This window comes from Cariama cristata, unplaced genomic scaffold, assembly GCF_000690535.1.
Source record: "Cariama cristata isolate BGI_N322 unplaced genomic scaffold, ASM69053v1 scaffold4467, whole genome shotgun sequence".
Lineage (NCBI taxonomy): Eukaryota > Metazoa > Chordata > Aves > Cariamiformes > Cariamidae > Cariama > Cariama cristata.
The window spans coordinates 10,046-34,087 of NW_009624833.1; the positions used below are offsets into that span (position 1 = coordinate 10,046).

At 38.3% G+C, this 24,042-nt stretch overlaps 1 protein-coding gene across 1 annotated transcript in view; it reads left to right on the forward strand.

Moving 5' to 3' along the window:
• The window catches only part of PREX2 (phosphatidylinositol-3,4,5-trisphosphate-dependent Rac exchange factor 2), a 94,933-nt gene that overhangs the window by 9,108 nt on the left and 61,783 nt on the right, over window positions 1–24,042 (forward strand). Inside the window, 8 exon segments of the mRNA XM_009703322.1 lie at window positions 1,704–1,789; window positions 4,219–4,355; window positions 7,617–7,734; window positions 8,608–8,792; window positions 13,100–13,261; window positions 17,091–17,313; window positions 17,664–17,871; window positions 23,667–23,846. Of these exon segments, the coding sequence (XP_009701624.1) occupies window positions 1,704–1,789; window positions 4,219–4,355; window positions 7,617–7,734; window positions 8,608–8,792; window positions 13,100–13,261; window positions 17,091–17,313; window positions 17,664–17,871; window positions 23,667–23,846 (1,299 nt within the window).

Consider the following 24,042-nt stretch of genomic DNA (forward strand, 5'->3'; position numbering starts at 1 on the left):
GATGTATTTCTCCTGTTAATAAGTAAAGGTGTCTTCAGAAATGCAATGGCACCCAGAAAGGGGAAAAGAGCAAAGAAAGAAATATGGCATAAAGATGATCATCTGGACTGATACTCCAAAAAAGAAAAGCCCAAACAAACAAAAACAACAACAACAAAAAAAAAATCCCCCAAACCAGTAAATTATAGTGTTGTAGCAAGCATAAAAGGCATATCTTGGCCTTTCTTTACTGTAGTTCTTGGTTTAATTTCTGACACAACTTGCCAGTAAAAATGTGGGTGAATTTCAAGGTTGACAGAGATGACCTAGTGAATGAGGAGTTGAAGAATTTGTTTCTAAGTGCTGCCTGGTTTTTGTCAGGAGCTGCTGCTAGCACAACTGTGTTGGCAGGAGACAGTTCTCTCCTGAATTCGTAGCCTAAACTGCCAGTGATGGCCATTCATTAGAATGTTCACAAGGCGTTTTCAGAATTAAACCATATAGATTGCATCAACCTTAGTTACCATGTAAGTATACTAAATGATACTATACTTATGAAAATATTTTGAAAGAGAATTTATTAATCTCAAGAATATTCTACTACTTTTTTGAAACTTACAGACATCGGTGGATTTTGGATCTCACTTCTGCTGATAATCATCTCCAAACGCTAAGCATTATGTATATCAGAAAAAAAATGAAAGTACAAGAAATGATGCAATGATGTTATTCAAAACTACCTGTAAATCAAGTTTATTACAGTCCAAATGTATTTTAAAATCACTTTTCAGCATCAATTTGAATTTGTCTGGTTTTGCACTGGCAAATGGAGCCTGGGGCAAAGATCCCGTAAATAATAATGGAGCTGGCTCTGGAAGTGAAGGCTGCAAAGTTAAATCAGTGCACTGTTATGCATGACCTAACTAGCTCTGATAAGGGCTAATGCAGCTGTGTTGCTTTTTCTGGAACCTGAGCTGATATCATGTGGATATGCTAGCTTACTTTGGGCGAGCTCAGGGCTTCGTTTTAAGGAGTAGATGTGAGGTTTGATTCTCAGAACTGTGTTTTTGTTGGTTATGTTTTTCGGTAGGCTTATTACTGTTGCACTTAGACTACGCAGGAGAGTAGCACAATGTGCTTGAAAGTTATATGAACAGTAGTAGGTGATTCTTGCTTTACAAAGCTCAGTACTTTGCATAGCTGCTCAGAAAAACTGTAACAGAATATTTTTTTCAATAAAACTCACCAAGCAGACACTTGGATGTTAACAAATTGTGATAGGAATCTACTCTCCATGGTCTTCTGCAGCTCATCTGACGAGGCCTGCCATGGTCTGTGGTCCCCAGGCTCTGTCCTCTTGGCTGAGAGACTGCCTGCCTTCCCAGGGCTTCAGTGTTGCTGTGCTGGGGCAGCTTACTCAAATCACAGCTCCTTTGGGAGGAATAGTAAAGCTATGGTGTTGCTTTGGTTGTCATGGGCATATTGAATTTCCCTGCAAAATAGTATTGCCTTCCTCTGACCGGTTTTGATATCTCGGCTTGCTTTTATTTCTGATATCAGTGGTGCAAAGTATCTGGAACATGAATGGTGCTGAATCTGAAACTGTGACTTGAATGAATGTGGAGTCTTACAGCCTTGTAACCTGCTTATTGGTGTCCACTTTTATCCTGAATAACAAAATGCTGCCTTTTGCTGTATTCATATTGAATCTTTGCTTGTATCAGGACAGTGAAGATTCCTGACTCTGCAGATGGACTTGGGTTCCAAATCCGGGGCTTTGGCCCATCAGTTGTCCATGCTGTTGGGAGAGGTAAGCCATAAAAGCTGTCAACGGTAGTGGTAAATATACATTTAATATCTAAATGGCGTGGCTGAGATAAATCAAAATTAGATTCAGTTTAGATTTCCCCCCCCTCCCTCAAAGTAAGAAACAATATTGAATAAAACCAAATAAGATTCTTGTAAGTTCTTATACTTTGTAAGCTTTGGATAGATTTTCTGGGCTTTTTTTTTTTAAAATATGTATTTATGCAAATGTAGGAAAGTTAAGTTAAGGCTGTGTGTTCTTTACAGACAAAGGAATAGCTGATGGATGCAAAATCACCTTCTCCAGTGAATGGGTGTTGGGAAGCACTCACTTCCTGAGCGTGAATTTGTTAGGTGACTTTGTGGTTCTGCAATGTTCTGAAAACATTTTACAGGAGATGCGCTTTTCACAAATCTTTTCAAGGGTGCTAGTGACCTAGTCTGTCTTAGTAATTGCAGCTGTTTCCTCTAAATACTGTTTTGTCTGTTTTGTGATGGGATTGTCAAATGCTTGCCATCCCTAACTCAATATGTTCTTGACTGGTGCACTGGCGATAAAAGAAATGGGAAGCGTTCTTTGTCGCTGTTGCATGTTGTTAATGGTAGAGCCAACTAAGTGTATTTTCAGCTATTGTGGGGCAGTTGTGTCCTTTTTCCCCCTTCTCCCTTTGTAATTGAGGAATTTAAAATGAACTGATCTGCAAAGCAGCTAGATTTGAACAGAGCTCGATGACTTTTTTCCCAGGCCGTGGTGCCAGAAATTAGATTTTCAAGAGAAAGTCTAATAAACTACAGACTGTTGAGCTGATGTGATAATTATTTCTGCACCTGGATCTCAATTCAACTGCCTATCCTTGTTCATTATAGATTTGAGCAGAGCTGGATGACTTTTTTTCCCAGGCCGTGGTGCCAGAAATTAGATTTTCAAGAGAAAGTCTAATAAACTACAGACTGTTGAGCTGATGTGATAATTATTTCTGCACCTGGATCTCAATTCAACTGCCTATCCTTGTTCATTAAGCACATACTTTATTCCAATTAGCCTCAACAGTATGTGCGTGCTTGCCTGTGTGGTTTGCTAAACCTGAAAGATTTTAAGCATATGCTTAAATGCTTTGCTGAATTGGGACCTTGGTTTTTTTGAAGAGAGGTTTGTTGTTGGGGTTTTTTTGAGAGATACTTAATAAGGCCTATTTGAAAGTTGATTTTTAAATAATTTTTTGAGGGGCATTGCAATAGCTGATAATGGTGTCATTTCCAAAGACTTTCTTCGATATTAGATATAAATGCGGCGATCATCTAACCTGATAGTACCTAAAATGAGCGAAATCCAGGTATATTAAGTTATTTCCTTGACAAGTATGCTCAGCTGACAAGTCATGACATAGCTTTTCTATTTGTGAGCCCTGCCAGTTCAGTCTAGCCTTTTTTTTCATAGCAGCTAGCTTCTCCACCTCAGCCTTGCGGTCTCTAGGCGATAGATTTTGACTTCCCGGGCACCTTTGTGACAGTATCAAGAGAGACCTAAGGAGACGAACGTTCAGGTAGCTGGAACTAAGGTCATACTCCAGCAGGCTGTCTTTCAGGTGTTGGCTTGAGTCACACTGAAAACACCTGGAGACAGCTGCTATTTTGTAGTACCTGTTCAGTGGATAGAAGATTTTCCCAAGGTGGTTATTCCATTGTGAAAAGAAATCACTGAACCATGTATTTTATGTTGCTCAAAGAGAATGTTTTGTTTTGCTGTCATTGTCTACCACTCCCCACCCTCCGCCCCAAAAAAGGCCCCTAAATTGGAGATCTCCTACTTGATTTTGGGTATTCTGATGAAAGCTGTAAGACAGTCTGTAATAACACTGAGTTGATAAAAAGCTTAAAATATAAGAACAAGATCCTTGGAAATGTCTTTGGATTTGGAAATTTCACTTAATGTTTGACAAGAACCTCTAGTATGTTCTGATACTTCTTTATGAATTTCAGAAGGCTTCTATTTTGTATGTAGAATAGAGTCACCTGAAGTAGTCAAGAAGCTCATAAGCCTGGGGCATATAAAAGAATTCAGAATAAAAATGTTCTAAGTTATAATTATCAAGTTTCAAGCTAGAGCCATTTTATTCTTTTAAAATCCTTTTCAGACAAATTTTCCACATTTTCATATTACTAATCAACATTTGTTTCATAAAAAAAACTTTAGAAATTAACCTAGTCTCTTTATGTTTTGTTTTTATGGAATCATCTGCTAGGGAACTCAATTTTCTTGGAGTCTAGCTGACTGCAGAAGCACCCTGTGGTCAGGGGAAGTACATTAGAATTGATAAGAGCAGATTATGATTACAAAATGAGGCTTTTGGACTGTAAGCTTTAAAAGAGATGTTTAGGAAAAGAAGACTGTTAACCATGTGTTTTGTTTTTTGTTGTGTTTTTTTTTAATAGGAACGGTGGCAGCTGCGGCAGGTCTCCACCCTGGCCAATGTATAATCAAAGTGAATGGAATTAATGTCAGCAAAGAGACTCACGCAAGTGTAATTGCTCATGTCACGGCGTGCAGGAAGTACAGGCGGCCAATGCAGGTACATCTCACTTGGTACCCTTGCAGATTTTCCTCTAAATTTTCTTTTTGGTCAAAGTAAGCAGTGTGGTGTGTGTCTCTGTCTACGTATCTGTTGTGGTTGAGTGGGATGAGGGGAAAGGAGTGGTGAATAAAAGTGAAGAGAAGCCGGTTGAATTACAAAGGCTGAAGATTGCTCAAGTAGATTGCTGACATTTAAGGTCTGTTTAATTTCTGCATTGAAATAAATCTAAACATGGCTAATTTTTTTTCATATGGTATTTTTAAAGGATTATTTTAAGCATTTCTACAATTCTGTGAGGAAAGCATTATCAGGTATACTCTCATCATGATGGAGAGGGGTTTACACAGGTCGCTACCTGCTGGCAGCAGGAGAATGCAATGCAAAAAGCTGCTCTTCTAGAATTTTGTAACACTTCAACACATAGAGAGCAGAGTGCACATATTCCATCTATAAAAGTCTCTCTGTTCCCATTGCATTCCAATTTTGGGAATAAGCATGCATTCAAGGACTCAAAATTTCCCTTTTTTACTATAAGCGTGCAATTTTTGTTATCTTTTTCACATTAGATTAGGAACAAATCTCAGGCTTCCAAGACATGAGTTTAAGGAAGAAAACCAAAACCAGCTGGATTCTATAATGTGATTTTTCCAAATCCCTGCAAATTTTTCATAAACTGTGAACCAATTTCATTAATTAACTCCACAAACTCTTCCAGTGCATGTTAATTGAGAAGAAAAACTCAATTAAAATCAAGAGTGAAATCCTTCTCCCACACCTACTGCATAGATATGAGATAAGAATTATAAGAGTGAGTTCGAACTGTGTCATGCAGATACAGTCTTTATGAAAATGTTTGGCTGTTTGTGTTTAAACTCTACTACAGAATTGAAGTTGTTACACAGCATATCAAAGTCAAGATCACCTGTTCTTTAAAGGAAGATGTGCTCTAGTAAAGAGAGCGTGCTTTGTGCACTAATAGCAAAACCGGCTAGAATAAAAGATAAGCTGAATTCTTTATAGCAGGTGTGTTCTCTCTGTGTATAATACAGTATAAAACAGAGTTCCTGTAGAGATTAGTGACATCCAAAGAGGATTGATTAATGTTGGCCGGCCTTGACATGCCAAGTTACTGTGTGTGGTTTTTTTTTTAATCCAATTGTGTAATATGTTGGAGTACTAAACTGTTTTTCCTATACAGAGTATTTATTTCAGTCTTAAAAAGTAGCTGATCATCATTCAGCAAATCGCAAATAACTAAAATCCCCCAGACTGACAAGAAAAACTTCATTTAGGATATAGTGCTATCAAATGCTGTGGGAGAACTGTCTAGACTGAAATAAATGGCACTATTCCCACTGATGTCAAGACAGCTAAAATTTAATTTCCTATTCAGAAATTTGGGGTTTTAATTATTTGGAAGATGACTATGGATTTCTCCTATTTTGTAAGTACAGTGCATTAGCCTATCATTTAATTAATGGGAATACTGCAGTCTTTCCTGTGGCTGGCAATTGCGTAATTGAAAGGGGATTTTTTTTTCTGTTTCCTGTATATTCCAGTTCTCAAGGTGAGGAGGTTTCCTGCTTGCCTGAAGTGTGAAGTTTCATTTTGGATTCTTGCAGTGTGAATAACTGTGTAACTTCTGTTGGACAACGTTTATGTTCTTTCTGTCTTGTCTCGATAAAGAAAATGAAAAGCGGATTTTGCTTCTTGGAATTACAGTTTCTTTGCAGTGATACTAATCATGATGTGACAGATTTATGCTTAGTTTGTGCCTCTGTAATGCTTTGGGAGAACATTGCTCCAAATCATATTGCATTATATCTTGTGTTAACTTTTGAAACAGGGACTTCCAGCTTAAGTAGTTAGTCCTTCCTTTAGGCCATATTAAGGTCAAGTGGTGAAGGAACTCTTTGACAGAATGTAAATCTCCTATTAGAGATTGGCGTGGCAGTCTTAATGCTGCAAAGCAAACCCGTAAGACACCAAAAATAAGCAGCAAGCTTTGAGGTGTACCTGCAAAGAAGTGGGGGTTTCAGAAGTGTTTTGGTCGATCAGCTTGCGCACAGGTGTCTTCCAACAATCAATGGAGAGCTCTGAAAGTTAAGCTTCCTTATTAAAATATTTCAGTGTCATTGAGTGAAAAGTAAGGCATGGATGAATCTAGGAAACCCAGAGAGAAATAGTACCTTAATCATACAAAAGCTTAGTTATCTATGATTAATGGGATAAAAATAGCAACTGAATATTGTATATTAGCAAAGCATGATCAGATACACTTGGCATTCTGCGTGAAAATTGTAACATTCAGCTTAAACTTTTGCTATCCTTGCTTGACTTTGAATTCTTCCACAAACTTCTTTTTAAGGTCTGTGAATTCAGATTAGTCATAATCATGTCATTTATTCTGCTGTAGCTGTTGGAGAGAGAGTGATTGACTGTCAAGCTTCTTTTGAAGTGTAAGGGGAAGAGTAGTCTGGAGATGCTGTACTTGCTAGGCCCTTCGCAAGGATGTGATGGGCATGTGGCTGAGTAAATGGGGGGGGAGAATAAGATGTAAGGTGTACACGTGGCTTCTTCATAGGTTGTATGACCAAGTCACCCTTCCTGTGCTCGCGTGTCACTTGGTCACATAAGATGCTGGACTTTTGGGGCCTGAGATTCTGTCCTTTTTGGGGATTTTGCTAATCTAGGGGAAAAATAAAGAGCAGCTAGAAAGAGAACTGTAGTAAAGGCAAATATAAGTAATGAAGGCTGTAGTGTATAGTCTTCTTGTCAGTGACACATAGGTGATAGATTAACTGGACATACTATATCTTTGGTTGGTATTTGATAATATTTGCCAGCAGATTTGTAGACATATAGCAGATTTAGTAAGGCAAAAATCTCTTTGTTTTTTCATCATTTCTTGTCTCAAATTTTTTTCAATCTGCAGTTTGATTTGAAATGTCTTAAATTATTTTTGGCAGAGACGTGAAACTGATGGATGTCATGCTGTCATAGATTTCATACTGTCTCGTGACAGTACATTCTGAAATAAAATATAAGTTGACAAAATGCTTTAGGTGGTTTTAGATAATGCCAAAATTCTGTGATTTTCAGAATACTGTTTTTAACTGGAGCTCAGAAGGCAATAAAGTGAATAATAATTGGGGAATTAAGGCAACTATTTCATGTTGCATGAGAGCAGTGAAATAAGTTGCTATCAATTGCTCTTGGAAAGCTTTTCCTAGCTGTCTTTTTTTTGTTGTTTTTTAGCAAGATTCTATACAATGGGTTTACAACAGCATTGAAAGTGCACAGGAGGATCTTCAGAAAACAAACACCAAGCCCTCTGGAGATGACGGAGGAGATGCCTTTGACTGCAAAGTGGAAGGTATGTGATGCTTGTTTTGATTTTGGTGTTGCTTAGAACATTGGTGTAGTAGCAGGGAAAATATAGGCAGTGGTTTTGTTGTCAGAAAGAAAATTGGAATCAGACCCTAAGATGCATTTTACATGAGGATTTGCTTTTTTATGTATTCTAAACATGTAAATTTAACATGCTGGTCTCTGAAAATTACTATATTTCCCATTTTGAGAAAAAGCTCCTAAGAACACTTTAGGGAAAAATCTGTTCAATTTTCATTTGTCAGATATATAATCCTAGGAATTACCTGTTTTATTTTCACCACTAGTAATCATTTAAGGCCGAATTAGATATGTTAGTCACTACTGCATGAGAAATAACAAATCAACTATCCTTCAGATTATTTTCAGGCAATTAACATTTGGATAAAGCTGCATTCATATGCATCATGGTAATTAAAGAGACATTTAACGTGTGAACTGTATTTATGTTCTCTGGGTAAATGCTGATATTGTGGTTTCATTTCTGAATGCTGACACTTTGGCCATTTTCTTCTAGTTTATTTAGAGGTTCTCAGTTTTCCTTTTTTTTTTTTTGTTACTCTTTTATATCTCTGGATTATAAATGAAATTGAGTTAGTCCCCTTCAATAACTCTTTGTAAAGAGAGACTACTGTGACTTGTCTGTTCATGGCTCTTTAGCAATCTAGTATTTTAGCATCCATAAACCTACTGGTGTTCTGATTTTTAAATCATTCAGCTGGTAGCTGGTTTTTTTGATGGACGTTTTTAAATAGAATGATCAGACTATGCCTGTTTCTAGAATGTTTACCTAGGTCCTTTTTAGTTTGTTTAATGGCCAACCCTCCTCAACTGACTTGTGTTATTTTCTTTATTCTAGAGGTAATTGACAAATTTAACACAATGGCAATAATTGATGGAAAGAAAGATCACGTGAGTCTGACTGTTGACAATGTTCATCTGGAGTATGGAGTGGTTTATGAGTATGACAGCACAGCTGGAATAAAGTGCCATGTGTTAGAAAAAATGATTGAACCAAAGGGATTTTTCAGCTTGACTGCAAAGGTATGAAGCAATTTCTATATTAATCTTTACTACGCTTGCTACCAATGGAGCAACATCCGTCTCTTGCTTATTCTTAGGATTATATGTATTTCATTTAATATCTTATAATTGGTCTCCTTTATCCCTCTGACATTATGGAGGATGATTGTGGACTCAGGAAGCAAACTAAGTTATGGTGTGATTATAAATTGAGCCTCTAAACTTTAAAATGTTTAAGAGCTTTGAAGTCTTCCATTCCTCCTGCCCCTCTCACTTTTTACTTCATTATCAAATAAAACTGCTTAAGAAATATTTCTCCGTTGTTGTATCATAGAATCACAGAATGCTTTGGGTTGAAAGGGACCTTTAAGGGTCATGTAGTCCAACCCTCCTGCCATAAGCAGGGACATCTTCAACTTGGTGAGGTTGCTCAGAGCCCCATCCAGCCTGACCTTGAATGTTTCCAGGGATGGGGCATCTACCACCTCTCTGGGCAGCCTGTGCTGGTGTTTCACCACCCTCATTCTGAAAAATTTCTTTCTTAGATCTAGTCTGACTCTACCTTCCTTTAGTTTAAAACCACTACCCCTTGTCCTGTCGCAACAGGCCTTGCTAAAAAGCCTGTCCCCATCTTTCTTATAAGCCCTCTTTAAGTACTGAAAGACTGGAATGAGGCCTCCCTGGAGCCTTCTCTTCTCCAGGCTGAATAACCCAACTCTTTCAGCTTGTCCTCACAGGAGAGGTGCTCCAGCCCTCGGATCGTCTTCGTGGCCTCCTCTGGACTCGCTCCAACAGGTCCATGTCCTTCTTGTGCTGAGGACCCCAGAGCTGAAGGCAGTACTGCAGGGGGGTCTCACCAGAGCGGAGTAGAGGGGCAGAATCCCCTCCCTTGACCTAGTCATGCTGCCTGTGATGCAGCCCAGGATATGATTGGCCTTCTGGGCTGCAAGCGCACATTGCCGGGTCATGTCCAGCTTTTCATCTACGAGTACCCGCAAGTCCTTCGCCATGGGGCTGTTCTCAATCCCTTAATCCCCCAGCCTGTACTGATACCTGAGGTTGCGTTGACCCTAGTGCAGGGCCTTGTACTTGACCTTGTTGAAGCTCATGAAGTTCACACAGGCCCACTTCTCAAGCTTGTCCAGGTCCTTCTGGATGGCATCCCTTCCCTCAGGTGTGTCAACTGTACCCATCAGCTTGGTATCATCTGCAAAATTGCTGAGAGTGCACTTGATCCTGCTATGTCATTGATGAAGATATTAAACAACAGTCGTCCCAGTACAGACCCCTGAGGGACACCACTTGTCAGTGATCTCCATCTGGACATTGAGCTGTTGATGGCTACCCTCTGGATGTGACCATCCAACCAATTTGTTATCCAGCAAACAGTCCACCTATCAAATCTGTGTCACTCCAATTCAGAGAGGAGGATGTTCTGAGGGATTGTGTCAGAGGCCTTCTAGAATTCCAAATAGACCAGTATGGAATTCATGGAGTAGTTAAGTAAAGAAGTACTTCCAGCACACTGATTCTGGCCTTAAATAATGCAGTGTCGACACCCTTAGTGTTCAGGCTGGCTAATTAAATACTTAGAAATGATTCAGAAACAATAAGGAGATGTAATGTGACTATGTTGGAATAATATAAAGTTTATATAAAGTGATAGTGGTCTAAATGACTACAAAAGGTCCACTGGTACAAAAATCAGGTCTCTTAACTCAAAGGCAATAATAAAAATTGTAGTGGCACTTCATCAAATGTAACTGTCTGCAGATGGTTTTAAATACTCTAAACATAAATTTCTCTGTCCCTTCAGTGGGGTCTTATGCTTCTCTCCATATGCTTCTTTCTCTGTTTGCTATGTATTTATTGTTGCTTTGCATTTTTAAACATCTCTGTTACGCATCGTATGTAGTAGGGGAGTGAAGTACTTCTGGACTGCTTTCCTATATTGTGCAAGTCTTTGTGTTAATTATTAGAGTGAGAAAGTATCCAAAGTTGTGCTGCAAAAGTTACTGGTTTTGAATGCACTTGTTTTATTGTACAGCTGCAAAAAACTCCACTTGAATTATTTAAATTTGTGCTATTAATTAAATCTGACATAAACGAAGCTCAGGAACTGTGGGTTAGATGAGTGGACAGTGAGGTGGATTAAGAACCGGCTGAATGGCAGAGCCAAGAGGGTTGTGATCAGCGGTGCAGAGTCTGGTTGGAGGCCTGTAGCGAGTGGTGGTCCCCAGGGGTCAGTTCTGGATCCGGTCTTGTTCAACCTATTCATCAATATTCACTGATGATGCAAGACTGGGAGGAGCGGCTGACACACCAAAAGGCTGTGCTGCCATTCAGCGAGACTTGAACAGGCTGAAGAGATGAGCGGAGAGGAACCTAATGAAATACAACAAGGGCAAGTGTAGGGACCTCCACCCAGGGAGGAATAACCCCATGCACTAGTACAGGCTGGGGGTTGACCTGCTGGAGAGCGGCTTGGCGAAGAAGGACCTGGGAGCCCTGGGGGACAAGTTGACTGTGAGCCAGCAATGTGCCCATGTGACCAAGAAGGCCAATGATACCTTGGGGTGCATGAGGAAGAGTGTGGCCAGCAGGTCGAAGGAGGTTCTCCTCCCCCTCTGCTCTGCGCTGGGGAGGCCACATCTGGAGTGCTGGGTCCAGTTCTGGGCTTCCCAGTTCAAGAAAGACAAGGAACTACTGGAGAGAGTCAGTTGAGGGCAACGAAGATGATGAGGGGACTGGAGCATCTCCCTGATGAGGAAAGGCTGAGAGAGCTGGGTCTGTTCAGCCTGGAGAAGAGAAGACTGAGAGGGGATCTCATCAATGCGTATAAATACCTTAAGGGTGGGTGTCAAGAGGATGGGGCCAGACTCTTTTCAGTGGTGCCCAGCGACAGGTTAAGGGCAATGGGCGCAAACTGAAACTCAGGAAGTTCCACCTGAATATGAGGAAGAACTTCTGTACTTTGAGGGTGGCAGAGCACTGGCACAGGCTGCCCAGAAAGGCTGTGGAGTCTCCTTCTCTGGAGATATTCAAAACCCGCCTGGACGTGTTCCTGTGCAACTTGCGGTAGGTGACTCTGCTTTGGCAGGGGGGTTGAACTGGATGATCTCCAGAGGTCCCTTCCAACCCCGACCACTCTCTGATTCTGTAAAGCTTAAAAGTGTGACCAAAATAACTGAGGTGTTTTAATACATTGATTAAACTCTGTGGCAGAAGAGTTAAAGGCTTTCCTTAATTCGTCCTGTTGGGGACCTGAGAAAAAGATTCTCAGGATGTAGTAATGTATAATCTGTGACTTCTTAAAAACTTCAGATTTTGTACTCCAAAATTTCTATACGTTGTCATTTTTTTTCTAAACTCATTGGTCAAGCATGCAAATCATATATTACTTCTATGATGGTGGATAGTATAATAATGAACTGTAGGAGAAGTGAGTTACAGACAGAAGTCCCATGATAGATTACTGCAGTATGTGGTGTTTGTCCAGACTTCAAGTATCTGTAAAATGCAAGCCTGTTCTTATTTAGGTGCCTTAATCTGGATTTTGGGTGCCTTTGTTAGAAAGTTATTTTGGGTGTGTTTTTCAAACGCATCTTCAGAGTTGGACCCAACCAGCAATAGGCATCTCCCAAGTTCCGTAACACAGTGAATTTCAACGCCTGAAATGTAACTGTGAACTCAGAAGACAGAAAAAAGGGCACGTTGAAGAAATGAGGGTAGTATACAGTCCTTTTACAGTCTTTTTTTTTTTTTTTTTAAATCACCATCATTTGCTGATGCTACTTCCATCACAGCAAGACTTCAGTCTTTGGACAGTATAGCTTATTCTGTTCCCTATTCCTGTTTATATATGCAGAATCTACAAGAGGATAGCACTTGGTTTTCTTGTATGCTTTTTCAATATGTTAGTATTGCTTATACTGCCAGACCGAAGTTTTGCTACAAGTAAGGAATTCATTCATCAGCTTTGCATAATATGTGCTGTTCGAGTAAATACAGCAGATAATGTATTTCAGAGGAGCCATAGTGGTTACATTAGTAGGAAATTAGTAGTAAATCCATTATCAGCAATGTTATGGGAAGCCAAATAAAAGTACTTATTATGGGTATAACTTATGCAGGGGAGAGATTTAAAGAAACCTCTTTGCTTCCCCAGTTTCATGAGTTGTTATGCAGCATTGCCTGTAATGTTAAAAGGCAACTGATTGTCAGGCTTTTCAGCTTTAATTATAAGGGAAGGTAAGTAAAGGGTTAAGTAAGCAGTTATCTTAGTCATCTTGTTTCATAACGTACTGCTGTTGTTTTTATTATCATAGATTCTTGAAGCACTGGCAAAAAGTGATGAACATTTTGTGCAGAATTGCAACAGCCTCAATTCCTTAAACGAAGTGATCCCCACCGAGCTTCAAAGTAAATTCAGTGTCATTTGCAGTGAGAAAATTGAGCATATCTACCGAAGAATCTCTAGTTATAAAAAGGTATGACTGGCATGTCCTAAACTTTGTGATGTTTGTCTTTTATGGGAAAACCAGAGGAATGTGGTACAGTTTGAATAACTCTTCAAAATGTCTATTGCAATGACAAAAATACGGCTGAAAGTTTAGCTATTTTGAGGCGTGGATGCCTAAACTGACATAAATTGTTTTCAAACCATGCTCTTTATTATCCCTTTTTTAGACACTGTGTGGATCGTATCCTTTCTTGTTTGCTGTGTTCAGTTGTAGATAACAATTTGACTGCATTTCCCACAAAAGGCCCAGCATTCTCATAAATGCCTTAAACCAATGCTCTGATGAATTTGCAGATATTAACCAAAAATGAAGCAATAACAGCAGAATTGTTTTTTCCTTCTAACGCATCTTATTTTTAAATACCAAATTGGTACTCTTTTATTCATCTTTTATGCCCTTCAAATTGGTATGACTTTCTAGCCTGACTATTAATAGTAATAGCTCTATGAGTTGTTAGATTAACTTGGGTTATTAAAACATTATAGCACAGAAAAGAGAAGAAGGTGGTGACTTTCATACACTTGAGATCTAAATTAATGAGGTGTGAATCAATAAATAACCCGGAGTATGACTTCTAGTTGCTGTCAATGTATTTGTCTGTAGTTGTTTAGCTAAGCAGGGCATAAATGAATCAACTGTTTGCCAATTTGTTAATGCAAATTTATTTTCTCATCCTGGCTTCTGGTTCCTCTCCCATACGATCTAATTCTTGGAACTAGTTTGAAGTAGGCCCAAAATGGCTACATAGGACTGGCTCTGCCCTGTCTTATGTCAGTTGTGACATTTACAAACTAGTCTGTTCTGAGAGTTAATGCACAAAAAATTGAAAAGAAAACAAAGAAAAGGAAAAACAGGTTCAATGTAGAAATTTCACACAATTCTGAAAGTTGCATGGAAAAGAACAGATAATGTTTTCTTGTTTTTCAAAGGAAAAGGAGGGAAAACTGTAAGGAAAAACTGTAGCTTCAGAAGGATGGAGGCCAAAAAGTGGCTTTCCAAAGACTTTTCAGGGTACATGCTGAGAAGAAATGCAATAAACTGAGGAGCTGAGTCACAGAAGGAGACATCAGCAGGATTCTGATACTGCATTACCAAACGTCCGATCTCTCTGTTTGCCTGAATTATAAACCTCTGTGTTTTCAAATGGATTAAAAATCAAAATGTCTTTTTTAAAAACCAAATCCATTAGTTTTAACATTAACAATAGTGTATTTAGAGTTCAAGTAACATGTAGTGGTTTATACCTTTCCTGTAGCCAAAAAATTTGAGCGTGATGTACGGTCTCTTTACACAAGGCCAAGACAATAAATGAAATTGTATTGTGTTATGCTGGATATGAAACAAACAGCCTCAGGGAAGTTTTCATAGTGCTTGTGCTGTCTAGAAGCAGATATTGCTGATAGAAACTGCACTTTCAAGCTCGTCTGCTCAAAAATCAGTAGTTTCACAGTTACAGGTTTTAATGACAATTAGTAACGCAGTGAATTGCAGGAATAGATGTGTCGTTTTCTTGGCAAGGTAAAGGTAACCATAGTTACAGGAGACTTTTGGAGCGCCTGAGCACGGCTTGGCTCATGGTTTCACTGTGAAAGTTTGAATTCTATAAATAGAAACCCTGTAGATTTCTGCAGTTCCTACTATTATTATTATTAGAACATTTTGCTCGTAATAGACCTTGGGTCCAGTACCATGAGTCCCAGATGTTTCTCAACACATATATGAAAAGAATTTTGGGCCTGACTTATGACCTGATTAAATCATAGCCAGGCATTTGGTCTCTCTGGAGCAGGATGTGTGGGAGATTGAGATGAGAAATATGTACTGCTTGCAGGAACATTTTCATCGTTGAATGTCCTTAGTGCCCTTCTTAACATTTGTACATTCTTCAGCCTTTGAACAATTCCATAATTGGATTTCTTGTAACCTTCCAGATCTTGTTACGATATAAAGATTTAAATGTAGTTAATCAGTCAGATGTTCATTATGCTGAAGTAATATGACACCAAAATAATCAGGAATTTAAATCCCAGCACAAAACCCTGATATTACTCAGAAGGGACATACTTTGTTCAACTGAAGTGTTAATCAAAACTTCACTGATTGAATTTCTATTGACATTTATTAGGGAAGGAACTTTGCAGGTTAACTTTGAAAATATTCTTATGCTCCATAGCTGAGGTAGACCTGTGCAATATTTTCACTGGAGAGATACCGTGATTAAAATATCAGGAACTTGGAACTGATTACGTCTTTTCCAGAAAAAATTCTCACCTGACAAGAAACTGCACTGGGAAAGACACATTTTGACAAAAATCCTGCTTGTGACTGACAAGTCTCTTTTCCAATTGGAGAGCTAGATCTCATGACTTTTATGATTCTGAAGTACGTGTATTTTCTAAGCGTGCAAATTTAGTACAGTTCAGTCTTCGCCATTTTGGGTTGACATCATCTCATCTTAAAAAACAAATAACTCTAAGCCTGTTCAAGAGCGTGCACAAAATTTCAGGTGTTACCGTGAAGGAGATGTGGCTAAGCACTGTGTTAGAAATAGACCATAAAACAGAGGGTAAAAAAAAATGTTCGTCATTGCTGAGCTGATACATGGGGGAGAGAAGAGGTGGTGGACTAGCAAGTCTATAAAATACAGTGTTTGCAATTTTTATGCTCTAATGTTTAGCAGCGTCACAAAATCACTCAAAATCACAGAGTGATTGAGGTTGGAAGGGACCTCTGGAGATCTTGTCCACCCGCCTTGCTCAAGCAGGGCTACCTAGAGATGGTTGCCCAGGACCATGTCCAGATGGCTTTTGAGTATCTCCAAGGAGGGAGATCCAACAACCTCTCAGGGCAAGCTATGCCAGTGCTTAGTCTCCCTCCCAGTGAAAAAGTGTTTCCTGATGTTCAGAGGCAACCTTCTGTGTTTTGGTTTGTGCTCATTGCCTCTGGTCCTGGCACTGGGCACCAATGAAAAGAGCCTGGCTCTGTCCTCTTTGTACCCACCATTCAGGTATTTATATACATTGATGAGATGTCCCTGGGCCTTCTCTTCTCCAGGCTGGACAGTCCCAGCTCTCTCAGCCTTTCCTCAGAGGAGAGATCCTCTAGTCTCTTCATTATTTTTGTGGCCCTTTGCTGGACTCTCTCCAGTGTGCCCATGTCTCTCTTTCTGGGGAGCCCAGAATTGGACCCAGAACTCCAGTTGTCGTGGCCTCACCAGTGCTGAGTAGAGGGGCAAGATCGCCTCCCTCCACCTGCTTAGCAGCGCCTCTCCTAGTGCAACCCAGAAAACCGTTAGGGAGGACTTGACTTAATCCTTCCTGAATATGAAATTCATAATTCATAGCTTCCAATTCTGTTTTTATTACAGCTTCAGGCAAAAATTTCAGAAATTTTTGCAAGATATTGACTTGAAAACATCTATGTCAGCAGGTGTTTATAAATGTCATGTGCAGTACAGCACTGGATCATAGAGCATTTCCAGAATTTCTCCCCAGGAAGACACTTAGTATTTTATTATGTTGCAAGGAAAATAAATTCTGTCTCCTTGTTACAAGGCTATTTACATTTGTAAATATCATTTACTTCAAAAACCAACCCCTCAAAAATATAAAATGAAAAATGTTTTTTCTTTCCCTTGTAGAGAAAGATAGAAATTATGAAGTCAAGGCATCTCAAGTCAAGGATACCTGAAATATTTTAAACTTTTGTTTTCTAGTCACGTACACAAGTTTTGTCAGCCACATGCTGACACATCAAAAGCTGTTAATCAAAATCTTGTTTCCTTTCTCACTTCTAGTTTTCGAGAGTATTAAAAAACAGAGCTTGGCCTACCTTCAAACAAGCTAAGTCAAAGATTTCACCACTTCACAGCAGTGACTTCTGCCCAACCAATTGCCATATCAATGTGATGGAAGTGTCTTACCCTAAAACCTCAACTTCCCTTGGTAGTGCCTTTGGTGTACAATTAGACAGCAGAAAACATTCTTCCCATGAAAAGGAAAATAAAAACACTGATCAAGGTAAGTCAGTTGAGCTTGAAAGAACTGCTTCCATTGCTTCTGATATAGAGTCTTAAAAGGTAACTGGTTCAGGTTTATGTACCCAATATTAAAATTAAGGACAAGCCTTTATGAAATCCCCCTGGTTTTGATACTTAGGTTTATTTTAAAGCATAATAAAGGCTAGTCATAATTTCACAAGAACTTTTTCCTTAAATAGCTTGACTTTGATATGCAAAATAAAATGCAAAATTAAGTAATCACATGAAGTCTTAAGCAGCAAAATATTTCAAAGTCTGTTAGGTATTTTACTAATTTTAAAATGTATATTAAAAAAAGATAATGGTGTAACTTCTTTGGATTATTCCTAGGTAAACTGAATCCCATGATCTATGTCCAGCATACCATTACTACTATGGCTGCCCCTTCAGGACAGTCTCTTGGCCAGCAAGAGGGCCATGGTCTGAGGTACCTCTTAAAAGAAGAAGATTTAGAAACACAAGATGTCTATCAAAAATTGCTGTTCAAATTACAAGCTGCACTGAAAGAGGTGGAAACATGTGTCTGTCAAATTGATGAGTAAGTAAATGTTACCATCTGGACTTGCCTTTCATTTTCCCATTGAAGATACCGATAAATCTGGGTATCCTTTGTGTATAGTGTAGGATCAATGTTGACTTCAGATAGAATTGAAGTAAGGCAAAGAATTAAACTGTAGGTAATATTATATTTTGTTCTTTTTCCCAACATCCCTGATTTTTTCCTACTTTAGTTTGTAGCTTGTCTCTAGAGTGTGGAAATGCTAATTATTTTGAGGCGAGAGAAATACGAGGCCCACATGTCACCTAAAATTTGACTAGGAATGGAAACAAAGGGCAGAGATATAAAAATAGCTTTTATTGAACTCTTCAGGTATTGCTGAATAGTCCCAAAAATGAATTTGTAGATAAAGTATTTTTCATCCATTGAAGATTATTAATTTGTTAGACATTTTTTAAAAAAAAAATTGGCCTTAATAAACAACTATGGGTCTAAGGGAAGCTACTCTTGAGTGATTAGGACACTTGTCTTGAATGTGGGAGACCCAGAACCTCATCACAGTTTGTTCTAATTTAGGACAAGGATTTAAAACTTGCTTTTCCATTTGTGAGGTAAGTGGGTTCACTACTAGGTTATTTGCTGTCGTGGGATAAGGATGAAGAAGGATGATAGGTCTTTCACTTTTGAAAGATCCCATATGTAATGCAAATGTGAGAAATTATTCACTTTGAAAATATAAATAACATAATTTTTTGAGTTTAAAAGCCAATCATTCATGATCTCCAGTTTGGAAAAGTGGTGTATCATTGCTTCTCCTGTTATTTTGAAGACTCTACAATGATTTGTCTTTACATGGTTATTTCAGAATGGGAGTGTTTTTTGGTACTGTTCTAATAGTAATGTGATAGTTACAGAGTAATAAAGAATTGTAGTTAATGTGTTAGATACTGCGATAGGAATGAAAGTAAGAGTGGCCTCAGAATTTTTTAAAGAAAACATTTTATGTGCCTTTATGTAATTCTACTAATTGTCATGCTGAAGTTGGTTAGTTAAGATAATTTCAATGCTTGGGTGCACTTAAAAATGACTGTCTGTAAAGCCTATGTTGTCAGTCTTCCTCAAGGAAGTCAGAAAATTATATATGGAAGTTCAGTCAATACTTCAGGAAGTTCCAGTTACTAGTCTGCCACTCCTTTCCTTTCTACTCCCTTGAGCCCGTGATGCAAAAGCACAGGAACTTCTGAGCCTTTCTTTCATTCACATGTGTATAGAGAAATACATGCACACATATATATATGCACTGTGTGTACAGGTATGTACATATATACATACACATATTCATCTTGAGAGTCACACAGTTGTGACAGTAAACACAAGGGTTCACTTTTTTCTTTCCTAAATTTCCTGTACACTGACCTTGTAGCAGATCTTGTATAAGGTGCACAGATTTATTTAGCAAATTTGACCTTTTGCTATTTGTAAGACTGAGAGTTTTGTGCTTTTTTCCTCATGGACTTCGAGTGGACTGCCACTGTGTAATTACTGTGGAGGAAAGCACTTTTATACAGGAAACAGGATAGCCAAGGGATGTACTTAAAAGTGCTGAAGAGGGAAGCTGGGACTATCTGGGTGTGAGCAGTTCAGCAGTACGTGGTGTATTGTGTTAGAACATAGTTACAGCTACTAATTAACTCTTGAGAGAAAAGGTAGGACTACTAAGAAACAAAAGGAACAGTAACAAGATAGGATAATCAAACAGCTATGCTTTCTTTAGAAATATTCATACTTCAGGAGCTAGGAGGAAATGCCTGAACATACCGATCCTTGAACTTTATAGAACTTCTGTTTTCTGTTATAACATAGCAACAATAAAATTCATGTCTTTATTTACTGAATTGCTTATTATTATAAGCAATCCTCATTATTATAATTTTCTCAGGACAGAAAATAGGAACATGGTATCACAATTCTAAATGTATTTGATATTGAATGATAGAAAAATTGGGCTACTAAATGACTCTTTGGTACCCTTTATAACAGTACTGTTGAAAAACTGTGGTTCTTTCATGTTCCTAGATGTCTCTGATCTGTGTTGAGGTCAGTAATGGTCCCTCTCTCATCCTTCAAAATCTTGGGCCAGTGTTACCTGCCCAGCCTCTCCCATCTGTTAGTGAATGAAAGTGACCTGAAAAACAAGTGTTTCACCTGAAGAGCAGTTCGGTGAGAGCTTGTGGATTATGGGAAGGGTGTGTCTGAGAGAAGATTGTGTACTCCTAGCATTATCTTCATAATAATTTTTGTCATGACTCGTTGATAAGGTTGGGTTGCATAAGAAATACAGTACTGATGGAGGGAGAAAGAGAGATACACAGAAAAAAGATGTGTATCTCCTTTCCACAGCCTCTCAAAGTTCAACTGCCTCCTCGTTCAAATAGTTTAATAGTATCTCAGCACTTCTTTAGTACCATTGCCAGATACCCACCGTTGATACTAGGCATTATACAGAAATAAGTCCTCCTTCAAGTTGTTTTCTGCATGGTGACTTTACTGTATTCTTGGTTCACGTGCACGCAGTGTGCTCCCAGGATCCCAGCTGGTTTTTTGGAAAGCTGTGTGTTGGGAGTATACAAGAGTCTTGAACATTTTCTGAGCCTCCGTGGAGTGAGGAAAAGGCAAAGCGGCTCATAGGTTGCATAGGTTTTTTGTTACTGCCCGTGGCTATCCATTTTTAATGCTTTCACTAACCATAGCAGGTTTTCTTTTTCTGACATACTTTTAGGATTCTGTGGATTTGGGTTGCATATAGGATTAATTCCACATGTGAGGGTTTTTTTGATCGAGATTTAAATTCCTCTGTTTCATGGAAATTTTCTTCATAGTTACAGAGACTTTCTAGCTGTTAGTTACTACTCATTCACATAGTTGTCCTATGAGAGACAGACGTCTAAGATAATTTTGTTTGGGGTAGACCCATCTTCAAAGAAAATATAATGTAATATAATATAAACATATTCTGTGTTTAAGAAGAAAAAAAAAAAAACTTAAAAAAAGGTCTATTTAAGCATTATTATTGAGGCTTTTTTCTGTCCAGGTTTGGGTTTGTGTGTTTTAGATTCCCTGAATTGGGTTTCTAAGAGCACTTCAGTGACCTCAGGAACTAGCAGCTCCAGAACACTGTTATCCAAAGTTCCAGCTTTCGTTAGTGGTGGTTCAGCAAAAAAATTTTCCTTAGAAAAAGAGCCTGCCTGCTGAGAGAAAGTGAAAAGCTCCCTTAGGAAAAGCTCCAGCTACCTTAATCAGTCTTTTACTGAGATCTTGGCAGCAGTGACTAAACAGTCACATAAAAGAAGAGGGTATAATAGTCTGTCTGTGTCTTGACAAATAATTACTCAGGGGAAGATATTTTCAGGAGCTGAAATTGCAGTTCATTATGCTTGTTTCTTACTCTTGATTATTTTCTTGCAACAACAAAATCCACAAGAAGTTAACAGAATGGATCTGCCCAAAGCCCATTTTTGTTTTCCTAGAAGTGGATGATAACAGGAACACAAGAGAAAGCAAAAGTACAGATTAATCCTTGTCCTTATCTCATCTCATCTTCCAGCAGGCAGTGCTACAAGGTCTTCTTGGAATGGACCTTTTGTTTTAAGAGCCCCATTAGAATGATCTGCCATGAATTTGTCTAATCTGTTTTTGAACCCCTTTTGTATTTTTGTATTCAGAAAATAAATTTTGCAAGTATGAAGAACTGATTTTCTAAGGCATGCATTTTCTTAACACATTTATTTTAGGACATGTTCAAGAACATGTATGCTCTAGCAGGTAGATTGAAACTGAACAGTGCTGTAAAATATGGGCCCCATCTTTCTTCCCATCCTCATGGAATCTTGCCAACCAGTGACTTAAGTGATAGGGAAGAATAGAGTGTTCATTTCACGCTGGTATGAAGTGTTAAGGCATCATGTAGCCCAAGAAATGCCTGTCTAGTGGATGGATGGCTTTCAAGTCCAGTAAAATTATACCTTTTGTATAGTTTTTCTATATTTCGGTTACAGTTCAGATCAGTACCTTGCCTTCTCCTATATGTAGGATAAATACCTATCTCTTGTTAGCTCTTAGCCAGAGAAAGTTATGCAAAAATGATGAAAGCATTTGCGAAAAAGCTTTACGTATCATCCTTGTTTCCCTAAAGTTAATGTCAAACCCTATGTTAACATCTATCAACTAATCATGATTTCACTAAGACCAAGCTTGATATACCATTTGAGGTATGTTTGCATTGCTCTACAGTCAACAGAAAGCGTTATAGGGATAATCTACCCTATTGTGTTTCAAAAGTACATGGTTTCTTAATTCCATTCTTAAAATTCTGTCCATTCCTGAGGGTCAGGAAATTATTTGTGCATACTCAAAAACATTATAGTTGAACGTGGTGTTAAACACATTGTCTGTGTTTTGTATGCAAAAAGTCACTACTCTGAGTCCAGAAACTTCAACTTTTAAGAACAGCTTAGGATCAAGTTGTTTTCTGGTTGAATATCTTTGTCAAAAGAGTAGAGAAATTGATAGCTCAGTACTGATGTAACTGTAGCTGACCAAACTTAACTTTATTAGGATTAAGAATGAATTATTTCAGCTGACAGAGCCTCACAAAATTAAGGTGGAGCTCTAAACCACTTAAAATCAGAATTCCCCCCTTGCGTAGTGTAACAATGCTTATATATGTGGCGAGAAGTAAGAGTAAAGGAAGGAATTCTGAATGCTAGCCTTCAATAACAATTAGGGCAGCATTTTTGTCCATGAAATATATTAATCTCCCATTGTTTCCCTTCGGAAGTAAGGATTATGTGTAACAAAAAGATATAACATATATTTGAATCCTGCCATGTATTTGCTAGGAAGTTTGCCAATTGACCATCCTGACAGCTCCTACAATGAAACCCTACTACTGTGTCTGAGGAAAAAAAGCATAATTCGGCGTCTTCTGATTTCTGGTAGTTAGAAGGTAGTTTTTGCAAGAAAAACGCTGCCTTTCAAATCCAAATATTAATTTGAAAACGTCGTTCTAGTGGAGTGTTTGAGTAATAGGAATTGAAGGACAATTGCCCATTATAGCTGTTCTGATCTTGAAAGTAAATTAGAACATCTCAATATGAGTTAATCACCCAGTATGAATCTTTTGCTTCCAGTATTTCTGCATGTTCTAAATGTCGCAGTCTGCACTGTTCTCTCTTCTTGACTGGATGTCATTTTTGTGCTCGTGACAGAAGCTTGGAGATTAATCATCAGTTTTACTAGTGATAGTGGCTTAGACCCTTTGAATATCAGGAAATAATACAGATATGTTAATGGAGATTCTTAAAATGCCTGAATAAAATAGTTTGTGATGCAGGCTGGCATGTCTGGTACAGTAGTAATTGAGAAAATGTATGCTTTTCACAGAGGTACAGTTTCTTTGGATTGTTTCCTTGATTTGTGCTGAGAAGTACATGGTTTGCATTTAGAAATAGTTATTTAGTATAAAATTTGATCCCAAGTGTTCAAGAATGTGCTGTATTTCTTCCCCAGCTGGAATCATTGCCTTCATACAAAACTGAGTATTTAGTAATGCTAATGGGTTTCACTGTTACACTTTTTAACAGCAGAATGTGTCACTTGCTTAATTTCTTCCCTTGTTTCAAATAGTTGTGGACTGAATTAAGATGTTCCCTTTACATATTACAGAATAACAGTTGACGGACATTGACAAGGAATAGTTATCCTGTTGTTATCTCACTTTTGAAACACTTGAATATATATTTTTTTCTTTCTCTTTTTTTTTTTTTGTCTCATAGCCTTCTTTCTTCAATAACATATTCTCCCAAATCAGAACGTAAAACACCTGAGCCTTTAATACCGGCAGACAGTGATAATGAAAAGGGGGAAAGGAATGGGAAGAAAGTCTGTTTCAGTGTGACAGGTGATGAACAAGAAGATTCTGGTCATGATACCATCAGCAACAGGGATTCTTACAGGTAACTTTGCTAATAATATTTTTATTTGTCAACTGAATCAAACCTGTAGGTTTGTAGACTGTCGAGTGGCTATAAGACTATCGGATTGCAATGATTCTGACATTTCTAACAGAGGAATAACTAGCATCAAGATGTGTTACAAGATGTGTAAAATTAACTCTTTAATGAGTATAGATTAGTTATTAGATCTTGATAT